Below are 16,849 nucleotides of genomic sequence, written 5' to 3' on the forward strand. Positions count from 1 at the left end.
ACCCGCTCCCTGACCCAACCCCCTTGGGCCGATGCACCCTCCCCCTAAATATGATGCCTGCCGCCCTCGACTGGTAATGACGGCGGGAGGCCCTGCCGTGCGTCCTGAGGCAGGGGGAGCACTCGAGGACGGGAACTAGTACTCTCACGCCGCTCGGCTGTGGGGAGCACTCGGGGATAGGAACTCGTACTCTCACACCGCTCGGCTGTGGGGAGCTCTCGAGGACAGGAACTAGTACTCTCACACCACTTTGGCGTTGAGGACGTTCGCCGGTTCACCAACGGAGAACTTTGTGCCGCAACCAAGAAGAGGGCAACTCACCCAGAAAAATCATCTCTCAAGACACGAAAGACGCTCTCGTCTTGATGACAGTTGTGCTATTGAAAAAAGAATTTTCGTATTGATCCAAGACCATCCAGTGCGTGGACCAAACAAGTTCTCACCCTAGAAAAAAAGTTCTAATTTTAACAACATATGCGTCACCTTACAGGGTCACGGTCGGTAATGACATTTTGAGTGGGGTATGCCTACAACAGAGCCGAGAGAGTTCAAAAAAAGATCTTGCCCTCTCGCACCTTTTTTGATGGTTTTTTGTTCTAGCCGGGCCGCTTCACACAGCTGCTGGGCGGGTCGGCCTACCCAGCGCGCAGCAGGCGCTGTTATGAGTATCGCCTGCGCCGCCAGCCCCGTCAAACATTCACGGTGACACCCCTCCCCTCGGCACAACCCAGAAATGTGTGTTTTAACATAACTGGCCGAGCGCTGCTTGCGAGCAGGGCAGCTGCGGTGGGGAGCCTCAGTAAAGGTCGGAGGTCAGAGTGCATCTCACCTGCTGGAAGTCGTTAACTGCTCGGAGAGATTAGCTCAGCTGGCTAAAGCCCGGCGCGTTGCACCCCCCCTCCCCCCGCCCCTGCGCGTTCCTCCCTCGCGCCCCCTCGTGTCCTTGGAGAGCAGGCCTCGGCGGGCCGCCTTCGGGGTCAAACTCTGCGCTCCGCCTAGCGCCGCGTGCATCACGTTTGTGGACGCCCCCTCCGAATACGTTCCGGAAGAACGCCATCGATATCACGGCACACTACAATATATTGACGGACAGCTGTGCGTGGCGTGCGTCTCGAGTTACGCGCCGTCGCCCTCGCTCTCACAACTCACGCGTGACACGCTATAACGTGTGCGACTGCAGCAACCCCCATACGCACACGCACGCCTCAGCGAGAGACGGGGGAGGGAGATCGCCCTCCGTACCCTCCTCAGATTGCTCAGACCCAATTACCATCAGCCAGTTAGTTAGCTATGCGATGACTTGCGTTAAAGCTATTAAGCCCGTCTGTTGACAGGTGCCAGCCAGCCACCCGCCCGCCCCCCTAACCCCGCTCTGCTTGTCGCCTACTTAATACCCCCCCCCCTCTCTGCTACCCCATCGCGAGAATAGCGCGAATGACAAGAATGACGTGTCTGACCGTCTGATTAATGTGTCGCAACTCGTGTTCTTTCAAGGAAATGGATCGCCAACGAACCTTTTCTACGCTCGCGTCGTGTTTTATTATTTTTTGTTTTCTTAGGATACATGCGCTCGAGAACGAGAAGAAGAAGTTGGAGTAGTTGTAATAGTTCCGATCACAGTGGTTCATAATTTCCCGCCACCTGACTTTGGAGCGCTGGGAGCGCCATCTTCCGGACATTCGTTGCAGCAATACGCGGCCGCTTCGACCGTGCGTAGCAGGAACGTACCCATCATTTGTGGTCAGGCCGGAAGTCGAGAAAGGACTCGCAGTACAGTAAAATTTTGCCAGCTAGCTGTTTGTCTTGGGGAGTTGCTGGCTGTTATTATTTTTCTCGCACAGTTTGGCGACGCGGGCCCGGCATTGCGGTGTCTTTTAAACGTTTGTGTTTTCAATATTGTATAGCTCACAATGGGCCGCAAGAAGAAGAAGCAATCGAAACCCTGGTGCTGGTATCCTTTCGTTTTGGAGATGGCTGACTTTCTGAATTCCGCTTGTCTTTTTTTCAACCGTACTATAATTTATGTTATGATACGGTCAAACATTTGTCGTACTTTATTGGCTGTTGAAAAATTTGAGAATAATGTAGTTTTTAAATAGTTGGTTTTGGCATCTAAATAATATAAAATGTCACTTCGTAAGTATTGATCCAAGTAGCCTAAAAGGAAGGTCCTAGGTCCCTCTGTGGACGCCCATTTCAATGTTGAAATATTGACTTGAAAGAGCTCTGTATTTTATGATGTGGCTCCTCTAGATTCTTGCCCTTATATTGATTCTTATTAAATTTTATTGTTTAACTGGGACGTTGGATTTTCAGAATTCATATAACCTCTCTCGCTCTTTACTCATATTTTTAAGAAATCAGCTCTCAGACTTCTGTTTATTTCCATTTCTCCTGTTAAGTTCCTTAACATTCATTGAAGGTACTGCAACAGAGAATTTGATGATGAAAAAATTCTCATTCAGCACCAAAAAGCCAAACATTTTAAATGTCATATTTGCCACAAGAGATTATATACAGGTCCTGGCCTCTCAATCCATTGCCTTCAGGTACAGTCTTATATTTGTTAATCTTAACCTTTGCTGTGTAAGCATCAAGCATCTTGATAACTGAATGTTATTTTACAGGTTCACAAAGAGGCAATTGATAAAGTACCTAATTCATTACCTAATAGATGTAACATAGAAATTGAAATATATGGAATGGAGGGTATACCACCAGAAGATGTGAAGGAACATGAAAAGCAGAAACAGGGGAAGCAAGGACAAGGTACAATTTGAAGAATTTAGCGTACATTTTATTAATCCCTTTGATTTTGTACTGATTTTGGTTTCTTGCAATTCGTAGCAGGTAGACCACAGTCTCCAAGTAGTGGCGAAGACGAACCTGCTCAAAAGAAACCTAAATCTGAAGGGCTTCTTGGAAATGGGCCTGCTCCTGGAATGTTACCTCATGGACAGATGATGCCAGGTCAAGGTCCTCCTGGCATGCAGTTTCAAGGGCAATTTACACCAGGACAGTATGGGCACATGGGTCATATGGGACACATGGGGCCCATGATGGGCCCTCCGTTTATGGCACAAGGGTAATTTTCGTCTCCCTCTTGAATGCCCATTATATCATCTTTGATGTGGCAATCTAATTATAACTCTGTAGGGTAGGTCAAAGTCTCACGTCTGAAACACAGTTTTTCTTCCAGAATGATGGGTCCTGTAGGCCAAATGCCCGGGATGACACCTGGTCAACAACCTGGTCAGCCAAATGCACAAACACCAGGGAAGCCGTTGTTCCCTAGTGCTGCAAATATCGTACGTTTTGCTCTCAAGACTAATATCAGTTAATTCCGTGTTATAAATAAGTTAATAGTTTTTGTGTTCAGGCAACAACAGGCACGTCAACACCTGTTGGAGCAGACTTCAAACCAATTGTAACAACAGCACAAAACAATGCTGGAGCCATAGGACCTGTGAAACCCACTTTCCCAGCCTATGGGTAAATAACATTCCTTGTCTCTCTATACTACTTTTTTGTTTTGTTATAGCAATAGCATAATTCTTTAAAATTATTTTTCAGTGATTCTAAGGAGAATAAGAGCACAAATGATGCTAAAGATGCTCCCAAAGTTGCCCTAATTAACACAGCCACTTCAACAAGTAAAATTATGCACCCACCAGAAGATATATCATTGGTGAGTAAGAAAAGCAGTTTTGATCTATTCTAATGAAAGTGTTTGCAAGTTATGTCAGATTGAGTCCCTCTAACTCCATGTGGTGCGTTACATATGTAGAGATCTTTTAGGCAATCTGCCCGGTACATCTCCTGGACAATGTGGATGTAGCCGCAACTTCAGGTTGGCCGTAAATGTTTTTTGTTGGATGGCCACATTGCAGCTTTTTATCATTTTCAATTTAAACATTTCACCCCATTTTATTAATACTTAAATAAATATGTAGATGGTGTTTGTGAAGACACAATCTAATGGAGTGGAAGCAAGCATCTTTTGCTTAGCTTTCTTATTTGCAAATGTACATTTGCCTGTGATACACTTAAAGCTAGGCTGTGGCACTTAAAATTCAGGCCCTTGAAGGCCAGCATATATTTTTTAGTATTTTTTTTAATTTTAATAATCTGAACTTATTGACAGTTTGTGTGACAAGTTCAGTTTGTTTGAATTAGGGTGTATAGGTACAAATTTGACGAAGATCTGTTCAAAGTGTTTGATGCTGAGAAGAGATTCAACACTGCCTCTGCCATGGCATCCCGTGGAAACCTATTAAAGCTTTTTTTATGCAGCAGTGTGTATGAAACACTTGTAGCTGTAACTGGTCTAATTGTGTGGTTATTTTGGTGTTCAAGCAGTTTCATCATTTTCTGTGCGCTTGCATGAGCATCCTTATAAACCCTTCAATTTCTATTCCTTTTACTGCAAATTTAATGATCCAGTTTCTACTGTGCTCTATTTGCCAATTAGATGTAGGGTTAGTTTTAGGCTTAGTCCAAACTTGATTTTTTGTTTTGGCACTTGGTAATAACTTTGTCCTGTGGCTTTGCTATTTTTAGGAGGAGTTCCGAGCGAAACTTCCTAAATACTCCAAATCACCAGTTAAGTCAGAACCCTCAACCACAGTACCTGCTCAGTCCCCTGTACAAAGTCAAGCAAGTGAGGTAAGGCTATTAATTCTACTCTTTTTGTTCTCATAATTACTCATGTAAGTCAACCAGTATATTTCAACACACTGCATGCACCTTTGATGGGTCGTCAACATTTTAACTTTGTGTATCAAAATTAGTTGTGGTGCGGACAATTTGTTTGGGTGGCTTTGGCATGAGTAGTTTACAGAGAACATATACACAAACATGTAATTTGTCTTACTGATTGATTTTTATAAGCACATCCCTTTTTTCCCATCTGAATTGGCAAATTCCATGTAAATTTAGTTTGTGTATGTGGTCCTCTGAATTGACTCTGCATCATGCAGGGGCTGTGTTCTATAGTGTCTAACTTACTTTTTTATGTGTACAGAATGATCATCGGAATGCAGCTGTGGTAGCAATGGCTAGATTCCAGCCACGGCCCCAAATGGCAGTATCAGCTCCTGGTCCTGTGCCTATGGCGCCTGTGAGCACAGCCAGCATGATGGTAGGACCTGGAATGATGCGACATGCTGTGGCATTAGGACATCCTATTCCTCATGCCCAAATGCTGCATGGAGGTAACATGAACATGATGCGACCGGGTCCCCCCATGGGGATTCATCCAGGTAAGCTACGTCTGATGTTGTTGTTGTCAGTAAGTAAAATACCAATGGATGCTATTTTCCTTATTATGAGGATAATGGTTCCATTTTTTTCATGGTTATGTGAAGATGAAAGGTTTTGAAGCATGAATTTTCAGTTTCATTCTTTCTCGTCATCACTCCCTCATATCCCAGGCTTTGTGCCTTTTTATCCCAGTTCAAACATGTTTAGTAAGGTAATCACTTGATCATTGTTCATTAGGTGCACTTATTCCCTCAACACAGAGGTTGTGAGACTACAAAGTTCGAAAGCACTAAATTTGTTTGTATGGTGCATTCCCAGTAGTAATGTCATATTTTTGTCTATTCTCTGGTGTGTGGCACGTGTTTTTCTTTAACTATAGGGATTGGTTGGTTTGTTCCAGTACTATGCAGAGGTGTCATGATGATTGGTTTGATTTCCCAATTTCTTTAAAATTGATTGGTTTTAGCTTTTGTGGGGCACGTTGTAAGCATGATAGCTTAGTTTGCAAAGTTGGCCATCATTTCTGTGATGACCTGTGCTTTCAAAGTCTAATGCAACACATCTAAGACATAACACTTCCTGGTCTAACCACAGGTTACCTTGTTTTTGATTACTGGTGTTAAAAATCTTTTAGAATTTCTTTCTATGTAGATAAAGTTGTTGCGTTTCTGAAACATAGTTTGTGTCACTACCCTCCACAAATTTGTTTGGTTTTACATTCCAGACCTAAGCAGTTGTTTTAATTGTTCTGGGCTTCACAAGAAAAAGTCTTGTTGCATGTTAAAAGTTGATTTTCGTTCTTTGTATCTATCAGCCTGGATAGAAATTTCTAAAGTTTGTGGTTTGGAGACACAAGAAACACTGCACTAACCAGCTAGGTAAATATGGCCTGGGAATTTTCCTGCAAATGGTGAGGTCTATATGCGTAATTAGTACCGTTGCCTTTTTTAGTGTCATTGAAATACATAGTTCTAATCCGGACATTGGTTATACATTCACACTATTGATCTGATGCCGCTGCGATCTCTGCATGTGAGAGCTGACACACTTGTCTTCTTTTGAGCAAAGCTTTGGAGGTTTTGTCTTCTACTTAATTTTCTGCAGAATCTGATGTCACAGCTTGCTTTCCTCATCTCAAGCTAGTCTCATCTGTTCTCTGTGGATCCTGACAGCTTTTTATTCCATTCTTAATTTGACTTAGGTTGTTTCAGAGATAGATAAGATTTTGCAATTTATCTGGTTCATTAACACTTATGATTTTCTACAGGACTTATTGGAGCAGCTGTACCCCAGGGTCCAAGTATGCAGCAGATGCAGCACATGCAGCATATGCAACAGATGCAACAAATGCAGCAACATATGCAGCAACCAATGCAACCTCACATGGCTATGCAACCACATATGCCTCATATGAATCCATATGGTGGTGGTCCTCCAATGGCCTTCCCTCCCATGCTTATGCATCCACGCTTCAGATGATCAGGTATCCCAGGGGCAATCCTGTTTCTTGGATTCAACCCCTGAATGCGAAATTAAACTAAAAGGGGGAATAACCAACTACCTGCCTTCAGTCAATGAAAATAGGTTGACATACTATACAATTTGTATCCAGTCAATTTAACATTGTTTGTTATAAATAATTTTTAACTTTACTTCTACACTTACTATAATGATTTTGAAAAGAATAGACTTTATCAACTCTGCGAATATTGGCAGAACTCTTACCTAATTGACATGTTAATTGCGTAAAAAAAATAGTTTTTCTTTGGAAGTACAAATGAATGAGTTAAGTATCTGCTATGAAATGGAAGATTCCCTTACGGGTTGCGTTAAGGTTCTTTATGAAGAGCACTAGCATTAGTACAGTTCTTAACTTTGACTTTTCTTCGTTACAAATGGAAAGTTTTACTTTCATGTCCGGATTGGCGTTCACCAGTTACAGCTGCGTGCCGTCTCACCAAGTCAGGTTTGAGAGAATGTTCTTTCCTGCTGGTCCTCAGATACGCACAGCTGTTTAAAGGGTGTTTGGACTTTGCTCTGTGATAAACCTTCAATCATCTCAGGTTAGCAAAATTCACTACTGAGGATAAATGGATGTACATTTCTTTGTTATTCTATTTTAAGTAAATCAGTATTTATTTCTCATTTGTGTAAAGCTGTTTGATATTCAATTTGTGATAAAGACATGATTTCCTTTCTAAAGAGCTCAACCTGCAGTTGGTTGAAATTTTATTATGGTGTCATAGAATGAGTGCATGCCGAACATTCTGGCGCTGTAGCACTCCTGCACCGCTTCTTCCCCTACTGAGTGATGTACCTGGCATTCTGCTAGTTATGTTAGATAATTTCATTTATATTTCTTCTACCTGGAAGAGGCGTTGCTTGTGTTGTATCTTTACTGTGGACCTTGCAGTAAATATTCTTTTTGTGTTTAACAGAGATGCCTGTAAGTCAGTGGAGACGCTTCTTAAGTTATCTAAGCACCAATAGTTGAAGAGGGATGATCTTTTTCCTATACAATCAGAAAGAAGGTTAGAACTCTATCTCAAAATAAGCAGACACACCCACACATACACATACACTAAACTTCACTGAGGAATGGAGGTGTGGTTGCAAAATTTCCTGTACAGTAAGTTTGTTTCTTCAATTTCGGGAACCATCTAAATTCAGGTGTTGGCATTTAGTAGCTGGGGATGCACAGCTCTTTCTGCTTGTGTGCTGTGCAGATCTTCATTTCTCTCTGCTATGAATGTTCAGTAGAAATATACTAGGGCTGAGTAAATGATTACAGTTTTCCTTTTCATTATTTATATTCACAGGGATTCACACATTTTTAAATCAAAATTTATAATTATCTATGTCTAATTGAGAACTTTACTGCCTGTCTATCATTTGCACAGCCCTTTGACAAAGACAGCTTGGTTGTTAACCGTGTGGCTATTTCTAGTAAAACTGTCATTTAAAGTGCAAGAGATTTAAAGTTCTTTCTGCAATTTAAAAGGTAAGGTAATCACTTTTTGCCGGATCAGATCACTCAATTTACTTCCTGTGAAGGTTTTCTTCAACAGGTAAGAGCCAATTTGCTTTTCCAAATCTAAATGCTGTCTTTAGTGAAATTTATCCTGTTCTGCAAAGACACTTCTACTTTCTGTTGTTGCAATGGTCTTTAATCCCATATGCATCAAAAGTACTCTTTCTATCAGCAGTTGATATTGTGAAACTTGTCTTTTTGAAATGGTGAAAACCCAATTCATTATGCGTTAAGTGTAACACATGTGTGAAGGGCTTTGTGAAGCAAATTATTCACAACCCCTCTTTTCTACCATCGGCTTTTATTTTCATTCTAATTGCAAGAGGTTTACTGTGAAATACCTCTTTTGTAGTTACATTTTCTGTATCAATAAATAGGTACCTATTTGATCTGATATGTGTTCCAATTTAGTTTGCATGAAGTGGCGCCTTTAATTTGTGGTGGAGGGAAAATTTTCTTTATCTCAGTTCTCCTCTGATGTCAACATTGAAGGCCTCTCCAAAACTGAATTTGTAAGTGACTTTAGCTTATGGGCTCTTCCTGTGTTTCATTTATTGAGTGATGAGCAAGTACTTTCAAATTTGCGTAGGATTCAAAATGTCAGAATCTGGATTATTTCTGCTGGCTATCAGGAAAAGTATGTATCTTAAAAGACATTACTCTGCAAAATGTGTTCAGCATCTGTCATTTTCAAGGGAAAGTGATAAACTTACTTTTTATGTTTTGCTGATAGTGTCTCCCTGTTAATTTTTAAGATGAAGCGCTAGGTTTCTCTGGTTGTAAACGCAGGTAAGCTGTTTCCATTTTTTGCTAGATATTTGGCACTGTGATGCTAGCTCACATCTGACAGGGTAATTGTATGTACCTTGGATTCAGAAATAAGTACTTTGTATTTATTTATTGCAATTTTAGGGACTGTGATGTGTTGCCAACATTCAAGGAATTCCCTCTGGAATGTGCAATTATTGTGTGAGTCTTCTCACAATAAATCAATACACAAAATTACTACATTAATCTAACTTAACGAGTTTGCTTCCTTTCTGGAATTTCCATTCTGTATTAACTGTTTTATGTGGGCATTGCATCTCAGTCATGAAGCACATTTGGAGCTGTGAAGTGCTCACATTAACTGTGTTATTTGTCATACAAAGGAAAACAATTGTTTCGGATTCAACAACTATGACTTGAGTGTGGGTTCTTCACAGCACATGCTTTTAGTTCTCTTTACAGCAAGATTACATCAACCATTTTGTGTGTTCTGTGAGTACATTTCTTTTCTGTATAGGTTTTTATTAAACAAAATTGTGCAGTCCAAATTCTAAAGCGTAAAAATATTACTGTTCAAATTAATGCATGCACAGATTTAGTAAGTCAAGTTGCAGATGTAAAATTTTCAATACGTTTCGATTGGTATAAGTTTGGCGGTTTTGCCGATTTAATTTTTGGTGATTTACTACCATGCTTGGGATGATGGTTAGCAAATTAAAGCTCTGCTGTGGACCCAGCGAAAAAGGTAGTAGCAACAATCACAGCAATGGTTTTACCAATGCTGTTGGACCAATTGGTTCCCTGTTCTCAACAGGCGATTGTCCAATTTCTGTTCTTACCCTTAATTGTGATTGTGATGGATTCAATGAAAGACAAGTCAGTCCCCTGTCTATTGGAAGACAGGTGATTATCTTGAGACCAATCACAGCCTTACGCTGTTGGATCAATGCTTACTGGTCCCCTGTGCATCAGGTGATTGAGCCTCACTTAGAGATCACAGCTGTTTTCTGCTGTTGGACTGGCTGTCATCTATGCCGGCTGTCTGGTGGAATATTCCCATAAATTGACAATCTTTATGTTTGTCTTTTTATTGGACTATCACTGCTCAACAGGAACATAGAATATCTGTAAGAACTTGCCTCAACTCCCTTGCATTGAAATTAAGTCATGGTCTGTGAATTGTCATGTCACTTTTGTAGCTCTTGCTTTCGTTTGTAATGTATAGTGTGGATTGTTCAGTTTTCATCCAAAATAAACTCATTGAAAAAAAGAAAGCTATATTATTAATCTGTTGCCTAATTTTTCACTATCAAAGAACACTGGTTTTCAAGAGAATTTGTCGGTATAGAAAATTTATTGGACAAACAAATCATACATTAGGAGGGTAAGAGGGTATTTAATTTTGTACCTTCATGAAAGCAACATGTGGCATTTAAAATTCAAAGCGGTGCAAAATGTACTTTGCCCAACACTCAAGCACAAAGTATTGAAAGAATACATATATTAGCTAAGTTACTCTACATTATTTCAAATACTGATAATTTTATATTTGATAAGCTACTTGTTATCCTCAAGATTGAAATAGCCACAATCTCTTATTCTAGATTTAAGTACACAGTTCCACCAATCACAAATGACATTTACAGTAGTACAAAAAGAAAACTTATACATTAAAACTTGATAGTTAAGAAATAAATGATTCTACTGGACAACAAAATACACAATACATTTTATAACTGAACATCTATATTACAGCAGGTGATTCAGGTAAAATGTGAAAATATCGTTTTCTAAGCATATCACAGATCTCGGTAATAATTAATAAATAACTTTACGCTTTGTGGCAGTGGTAATTGCTGAATTTTAGCACGCATTAGTTTAACATATTCCTTTGTGTTCACTTGCTTGTGGTCTTGTGCTGGTTTTACCCTTTTCTTGCCCTTTCCATGAAAAACTTTCCTGTCAGGCTTATCAATTTTATTACCCTCTTCTTCCGAATCAGAGTCAGATTCAAAATCCATGTCAGACCCTAAGTCAGAGGGAGATATATCAGAATTATTCATATCCCCTGAGCTGTTCAAGGATGAATCTGGAGATATATCCCAATTTTTGTCAAGAATATCATCAACTATGCCACTATCCACTTTCTCTCTTTTGGCTCCCTTTTTTATACTAGAATTACTTTCTTTTAATTCACTAGCACTTGAACTGCTACTGCTTGCTTGAGAAGATCTCACACAATGAGACGGATCATCATTTTCCTCTAATTCAGCCTCCTTGCGTTTATTAGGCATCCTTTTTGGTCTCCCTTCACCCTCCTTGTTTTGGGGAGAGGCAGTTTCAGTTTCTGGCTGAGCCTCAATTTGATCCACATCCATTGAATCTGCACTTAAATCTGAATTTTCAATATTATCAGAAGCATCTAATTGGGACACAGATGCCAAAGCAGGGAATATTGCATCTAGAGGATGTACAGATATACCACGGCTATTATCAGCTGCCATAGCTTGATAAATTGCCCGTTGCACTTGACAAATACTCGCTAGACTACTACTAGTGCTAGAATCATCACTGTCGGAGGAGGATCTAGGTTCTCGACGAACACGTATACGATATCGAGAAATATCTCTGCTAGGGGTAGGTGATATGTTTACATTATCCCTTAATGGCCTGTCTGAACCGGCTAGGTCTGGATTATCACCTTCAGCCCTCGACATACTATCGTCCCGGTGGTTTAAGCCAGTTATAACTATATTTTCTGACTCTCCCAACATAGGAATAAATAAACGTTGAAGAGTTCGATTCCTCTTTGTTTTGTTTTTTGAGCGGAATTTAAGCTCAGGATGCTCATGATCAACGGCAGATTGTAAAATACTTCTTATGGCTGTACGACATGCATCCATCAAGGGAATGGGTTCAACTTTAGCTATAACGGGAAAAAACAAGTGGATGAATATTCAAAGTTTTGATAGAGAAATAAAACAATACATGAAGAACAAGAAAAGTAAACTGGTACTAAAAATTTGCTACTTACGTAAAATAACAGTGTGTGACGCTGATACCCCAATTAAATTGGCAAAAGCAACAGGCAATATTGACCTTTTCTCCCAAACCGTTTCTGACACTCGAGTTATTTTAAGCAAACGATCATTTAGAGGTACAACAAGTATACCTCCAACCTGGTGCACAGAATTTGAAGATAAATAGCTGCTATGGCATAATTTTAGAAAATTATAATTGTCTGATGTCTTACCTTCAGTAAATTATTCATGTACGACTCAGAAGACAAAGGACAAGCAGCACCGCAGTACACTCGGTCATACTTCATAGAACAAGAGTCCAACTGCAAACAATTGCCTGAAAAAAAATTGTAACAATAAATATGTTTGATTTACAAATAGATAATAATTGGTTTCTGTTCTCACTACCTCAAAGATAAAACATTAAAAAGATAGATGAACAAATTGTATTGAGTTACCTTCAACAAACTTGGGCTCGCAAAAGTCAAATTCATCCATTGCAGCTGATGTTTTTTTGAATTCCTCTAATTTCTCTAGAGCATAATTTATCACATCACGGTGAATCTCAACTCCATGGTTTATGCCAAAGGATCCTGATGAAGGGATTGTTTTCCAAAGCTTATTAATAATTTAAAATACTTGATGAAGATTACAACTAGATTCATTAGCTTACCTAAAATGAGCCCTGCCATTGTACTAAGATAGCCTGTGCCTGAACCAAGGTTCAAGAAGCTCATTCCTGGTCCAAGATTAAGATTTTCCATGACCTCAGAGTATATGCAAGGTGCTGACAAATGGATGTTCCCACTCTTCCATGCCAAGTCTTTATAAGCGCTGTCACGGCCTAATGGTGTAAAGTACATGGCACGGTCCACAGCCCGAAATACTCGCTCCACAATAGGTGTTTTAATGTAGTTTGCAACATATAAATTGTCCACCAGATCATCATTATCAACACCAGTGCTCACAGATCCACCCATGTTTTTGCTGAGCTTAAGCCCTGTAGTTATATTAGCATCTCAATCATAAAAAGCTGTAACAAAGAATTCAGCTAAGTCAATAAAATTGACAAATTTCACAGGTTAAAAATAAACGCATTAAAATTTTCTGTAATCAGAGTAATCATTCTTTGCCCTAGGGATAATTAATTCAGGCTGTGAACAATGAAGGCCTCATGACCTCAAAAAGAGAATGACTCAGAATAAGATTGGCCTGCCAAACAGTTAAAGGGGGTGAAGGTTCTCTGCAAAGCAGAGCGTGTGCCTGAATGTAATTAACTCACAGAATGAGCTTCACTGCATCTGGGAATCAGCTAAGGTTTTATGAATGATATTTGTAGTTTGATTGGAAATGAGTCAGTAGTTGTCTGTGTTCTGTATTTGAATAAGACAATGAGGAAACCAGTCAGGAAAGGGAAGTCCAATGGACGGTCAGGGTAATTAGAGGTAATTACCAGGGTTAAATAATCTGCATAATTAGTCACGGCAGTTGTATATTACATTGTCACCAGCATGGATTTTGTAACTTCTTTTATGTCCACTAATAATTTAAAATAAAATTATAAAACACATTAATTATTTGTCTGGTGGATGAATAATCGACACAAGGAGCAGCTATACGGACCATTTCGGGTCCAATGCACGACGCCTTTAGGCATTCGTCTAGGCCTATCTACCCTGATGCCCGTCCGCGTCAACAGCGGCCGGGACTTGCTTGGGAAAGAGAGAGCTGAATGGCAAGTCTAAAATAACGACATGATAACAAATTTTTAAAAATTGGTGTCGAAATACTTGCTGTTCACCACTGAGAGGACACTCAAGCAAAACAGTCCGGAGGGAGGTAAGCAGCGGGGTGGAGAAAAGTCACCCGTGTCAGTCGTTTTCCGCAGCTCTACCGAGTAGGTAACACTAGCTACTAGCTTTAAGAAGGGTCGCAATATAGACTCCAAACAAATACCTACCACAGAAAACAGGATTCAGTGAGTTCACCTGAAACACCGATACAGCAAAATATCCTTCCTCAAGAGTATCAATATTGACACCAAGACACCAATACGACGGGTCCCGCAGCAGCCAGGCTCGCGACCCTCGCGACTCGCGATCAGCTGGCAAACAAAACAATGCCACCGCGAGCCGAGGAAGCGTCTGCTGGGCCGCCCTCTGATATCCAAGCGCGCAATGGGACGGCGACCAGGAAATACTCTACAGAGCTGCAAGAAGAGAACAGTTCAAACATCGAGCAGCTAGCGCCTTGATTCCTTGATTTCATCTAGGATCTGACACTAGATTCGTTCGCCGACCCCAATCTGACCCCGATCCCAGACCTTTGAAACTAGCACAGCACTAGGGTGGTGCGGGTGCTGCCCGTAAGGGGCGCTCCATCTCCCACAGCCAGATCAGTTCAACAACAAGGCATGGCGCAGGCCACCACCATAAGTCAAAGCGCCATTTTTTGAGTTTTCCACGCGAAGTGGGAGTTAAATGTTCTGTTCGCGTCGTCCATGCTCTTTTCCTGTGGCACGAGGAAAACAGCGCTATGCCGCTCGAACACGGGTAGCGTTTCGTTCGACTGGGAAATGCGTTTAAGTCGGGTGTTTCGGCCGCGTGCTTCAGCGGCAACCAACCACCAAACGCACCTGTGAATATCGGTCGCAGCGAGCGACAACGAGCATGTCCAATGCAGGGAATGCCATTCCCTCGACCAGGTCGACGCTGCAAGGCAAAGTGATTCAGAGTCAGTCGAGGGAAATCGTGGCAAATGTGTTCGCCTTCATGAAAAGGGAGGCCGAGTTTGGACAGCAGATCCCCTTGCGGTGCGTGACGAAACGCGTGATTGCCGCCACGGGCGTCTCGGAAAGAAGCATCCGACGTATTCAGCGTGAGGCCGAAGTCGTGTACTCGGGCCTAGTACCGTCATTCGTCTCGCCGCGGACAGGCCCAGGCAACTGCCTGTTAAATCTCAGATCCTTATATCGCGTGACGTCACACGCGTACCCGATTGCTGCCAACCTAAATCGATGTCCGGAGGGAAATGCGGAGGGAAATATACGTCGGGTACCTTTTATGCTTGCCAATAGACCGCTGGTATTTGAATGTGTTATGTGTTATCAGATGTGGATGATAAATACGAAACATACAACGGAGACGATCGGGGAAAATATTGCTAGCCGATCTTTTACGTTTGCTCAGAAAGAAAATTTAATTCACAAGAAAAATAATAATTTACATATTTTTCAACATCAAACATCTTTATAAAATGCTGAACTGTCACCATGTTCATCAACGAAGTAGGGGGCCCAGTGGGTGCTGTAAACAGACAAAACAGGAGTCATATGAAATTGGTCGTTACAATAGAGATCAAACATTCAGGAATCATATCCTTATATACATTCAGGAATATGCCTTCTAGGTGAGTTGAGGGGTTGGAGCAGGCAGAAGTAGCCCGCAGGAGTGCATGAGGGCTATAGTAGATTCTGACCGCAAGTGTCTGGGCTAAAACAACATAAAAAAATAAGATCAATTTCAAGTAAACAAATTAAATTGGGATTGGTGAAACAAAATTCTCAGGTGCTGTAACATGTTATCCAAAGAAGTTCTTGTGACGCAGAGGCATGTTTAGTAGCACAAAGCCATACTTGTAAATTTTAAGAAGCTAGTTGTATGTATGTATGATGTAAACTTAACTGATCTGTAAACGAAATTTGACACCAAACTAAACAACATGCATTCCTCTTCTTATTCTGCTCCTCATCTAGAACTGCATTAACAACATGTTTGCCTGGAAATAAAATCATAATAAAGAACGTTATCTGACTTATATTTTCGCCTAGGTTGTTGTTACTTCATTGCATGAGGACAAATAAATTCAGCGAGGAGACATACAAACCTGGACAGAGTGTGAAAGTTGAAATTTGCAGGATTCGTTGACACTTGTGATAGTTGCTGACTTAATTAAAGGCTGCTCAGCTCAGAGAAGTTCATTGGCTAATGTCACAACTGCATCAGCACTCTCTATATGATGCTATTCCTTGCCACTCTACAATACTTCTTTATTGTTCCCTCAAGAAATATGCATGTCTATCTTTTGGAAACAAACTTCGGACTGTGATTCCACACAGTTTTGAAAGAAGGCTACAACTATAAAAAGTTATAAGTAATTGAAAAATAAAAAACACAACAGGAACATTACTGTTGAATGTAAACAATTTCCAGTGGGATAAAAACGATTTCATACAACAGGAATACTGACACAACTGAAGAAGAGAAGGAGAGTGCTGGGTGATTTGTCTGAGAAGGTTAAGAATCGGGCCAAGGAAATTTTCGTAAGAATTTGATAATGGACAATCCATTCTTCTGATAAGATACATAATGTCAACTCTCTAGAGCTCATGGGTGGTCTTTCGGCAGTGTGACAAGTCAAATAATTTCAGAAAATCGAAGGAAATCAGGTTCATGCAAAGCCGATAGCAGAACACTTTTCAAAACATATGGTCTCCATTGGATGCGCAGTGTTGTCTTTCCCCTCCTGCTAGCACTGAAATTTGTGTTTTTCTATTAAATGTCATACTCCTTATTAAAACCTTAGGATTTATTTTACCAACAAGTGTTACATTTTAAGTGGTTTAAAATTAAAATTCTTCCTTTCAAAAGACCGTAAGTAGTCTAACAGATGTGTATTTCGGTTCAAAGTTTTGATGTGCAATGTTGGCGGCAATCGGGTACGCGAGCTTTAGCCGACCGGAACCAGTATACCCAGTTGCCTGGGCCTG

At 40.8% G+C, this 16,849-nt stretch overlaps 3 protein-coding genes and 1 long non-coding RNA gene across 8 annotated transcripts in view; 2 read left to right on the forward strand and 2 right to left on the reverse strand.

The window, feature by feature from the left end:
* The first annotated feature begins 1,726 nt into the window (after positions 1–1,726).
* On the forward strand, positions 1,727–8,687 carry LOC113201797 (BUB3-interacting and GLEBS motif-containing protein ZNF207). 2 transcript variants are annotated; one of them, XM_026415717.2, is made up of 10 exons: positions 1,727–1,951; positions 2,423–2,549; positions 2,628–2,769; positions 2,848–3,085; positions 3,188–3,308; positions 3,380–3,492; positions 3,574–3,688; positions 4,561–4,665; positions 5,024–5,261; positions 6,530–8,687. In XM_026415717.2, exons 1-10 carry the CDS (start codon positions 1,911–1,913, stop codon positions 6,739–6,741), a joined length of 1,452 nt encoding a protein of 483 aa, XP_026271502.1. In that variant the 5' UTR covers positions 1,727–1,910; the 3' UTR covers positions 6,742–8,687. The 2 variants fall into 2 exon arrangements, with proteins under 2 accessions (XP_026271502.1, XP_026271503.1); XM_026415718.2 differs by having other exon boundaries at positions 1,728–1,951; positions 3,200–3,308.
* Positions 8,688–10,384: 1,697 nt separating this feature from the next.
* Positions 10,385–14,860, reverse strand: LOC113201796 (protein-L-isoaspartate O-methyltransferase domain-containing protein 2). 2 transcript variants are annotated; one of them, XM_026415715.2, is made up of 7 exons: positions 14,717–14,860; positions 14,042–14,290; positions 12,755–13,114; positions 12,540–12,674; positions 12,315–12,418; positions 12,096–12,240; positions 10,385–11,987 (listed from the first exon to the last, which is right to left on the reverse strand). In XM_026415715.2, exons 3-7 carry the CDS (start codon positions 13,059–13,061, stop codon positions 10,861–10,863), a joined length of 1,818 nt encoding a protein of 605 aa, XP_026271500.1. In that variant the 5' UTR covers positions 13,062–13,114; positions 14,042–14,290; positions 14,717–14,860; the 3' UTR covers positions 10,385–10,860. The 2 variants fall into 2 exon arrangements, with proteins under 2 accessions (XP_026271500.1, XP_052128593.1); XM_052272633.1 differs by lacking the exons at positions 14,042–14,290; positions 14,717–14,860 and adding an exon at positions 13,872–14,024.
* Positions 14,751–16,849, forward strand: part of LOC113201817 (syntenin-1) — a gene marked incomplete in the record, with an annotated part of 8,409 nt that continues 6,310 nt past the window's right edge. Inside the window, 1 exon segment of the mRNA XM_052272638.1 lies at positions 14,751–14,985. Coding sequence (XP_052128598.1) covers positions 14,751–14,985 — 235 coding nt within the window.
* LOC127750586 (uncharacterized) lies at positions 15,254–16,819 on the reverse strand. 3 transcript variants are annotated; one of them, XR_008011759.1, is made up of 4 exons: positions 16,691–16,819; positions 16,330–16,614; positions 15,967–16,217; positions 15,254–15,858 (listed from the first exon to the last, which is right to left on the reverse strand). It is a non-coding gene; the product is annotated as an uncharacterized LOC127750586 (long non-coding RNA). The 3 variants fall into 3 exon arrangements; XR_008011760.1 differs by having other exon boundaries at positions 15,967–16,211; positions 16,330–16,815; XR_008011758.1 differs by having other exon boundaries at positions 16,330–16,813.

This window comes from Frankliniella occidentalis, unplaced genomic scaffold (assembly GCF_000697945.3).
Source record: "Frankliniella occidentalis isolate FOCC.00 unplaced genomic scaffold, Focc_3.1 Scaffold216, whole genome shotgun sequence".
Lineage (NCBI taxonomy): Eukaryota > Metazoa > Arthropoda > Insecta > Thysanoptera > Thripidae > Frankliniella > Frankliniella occidentalis.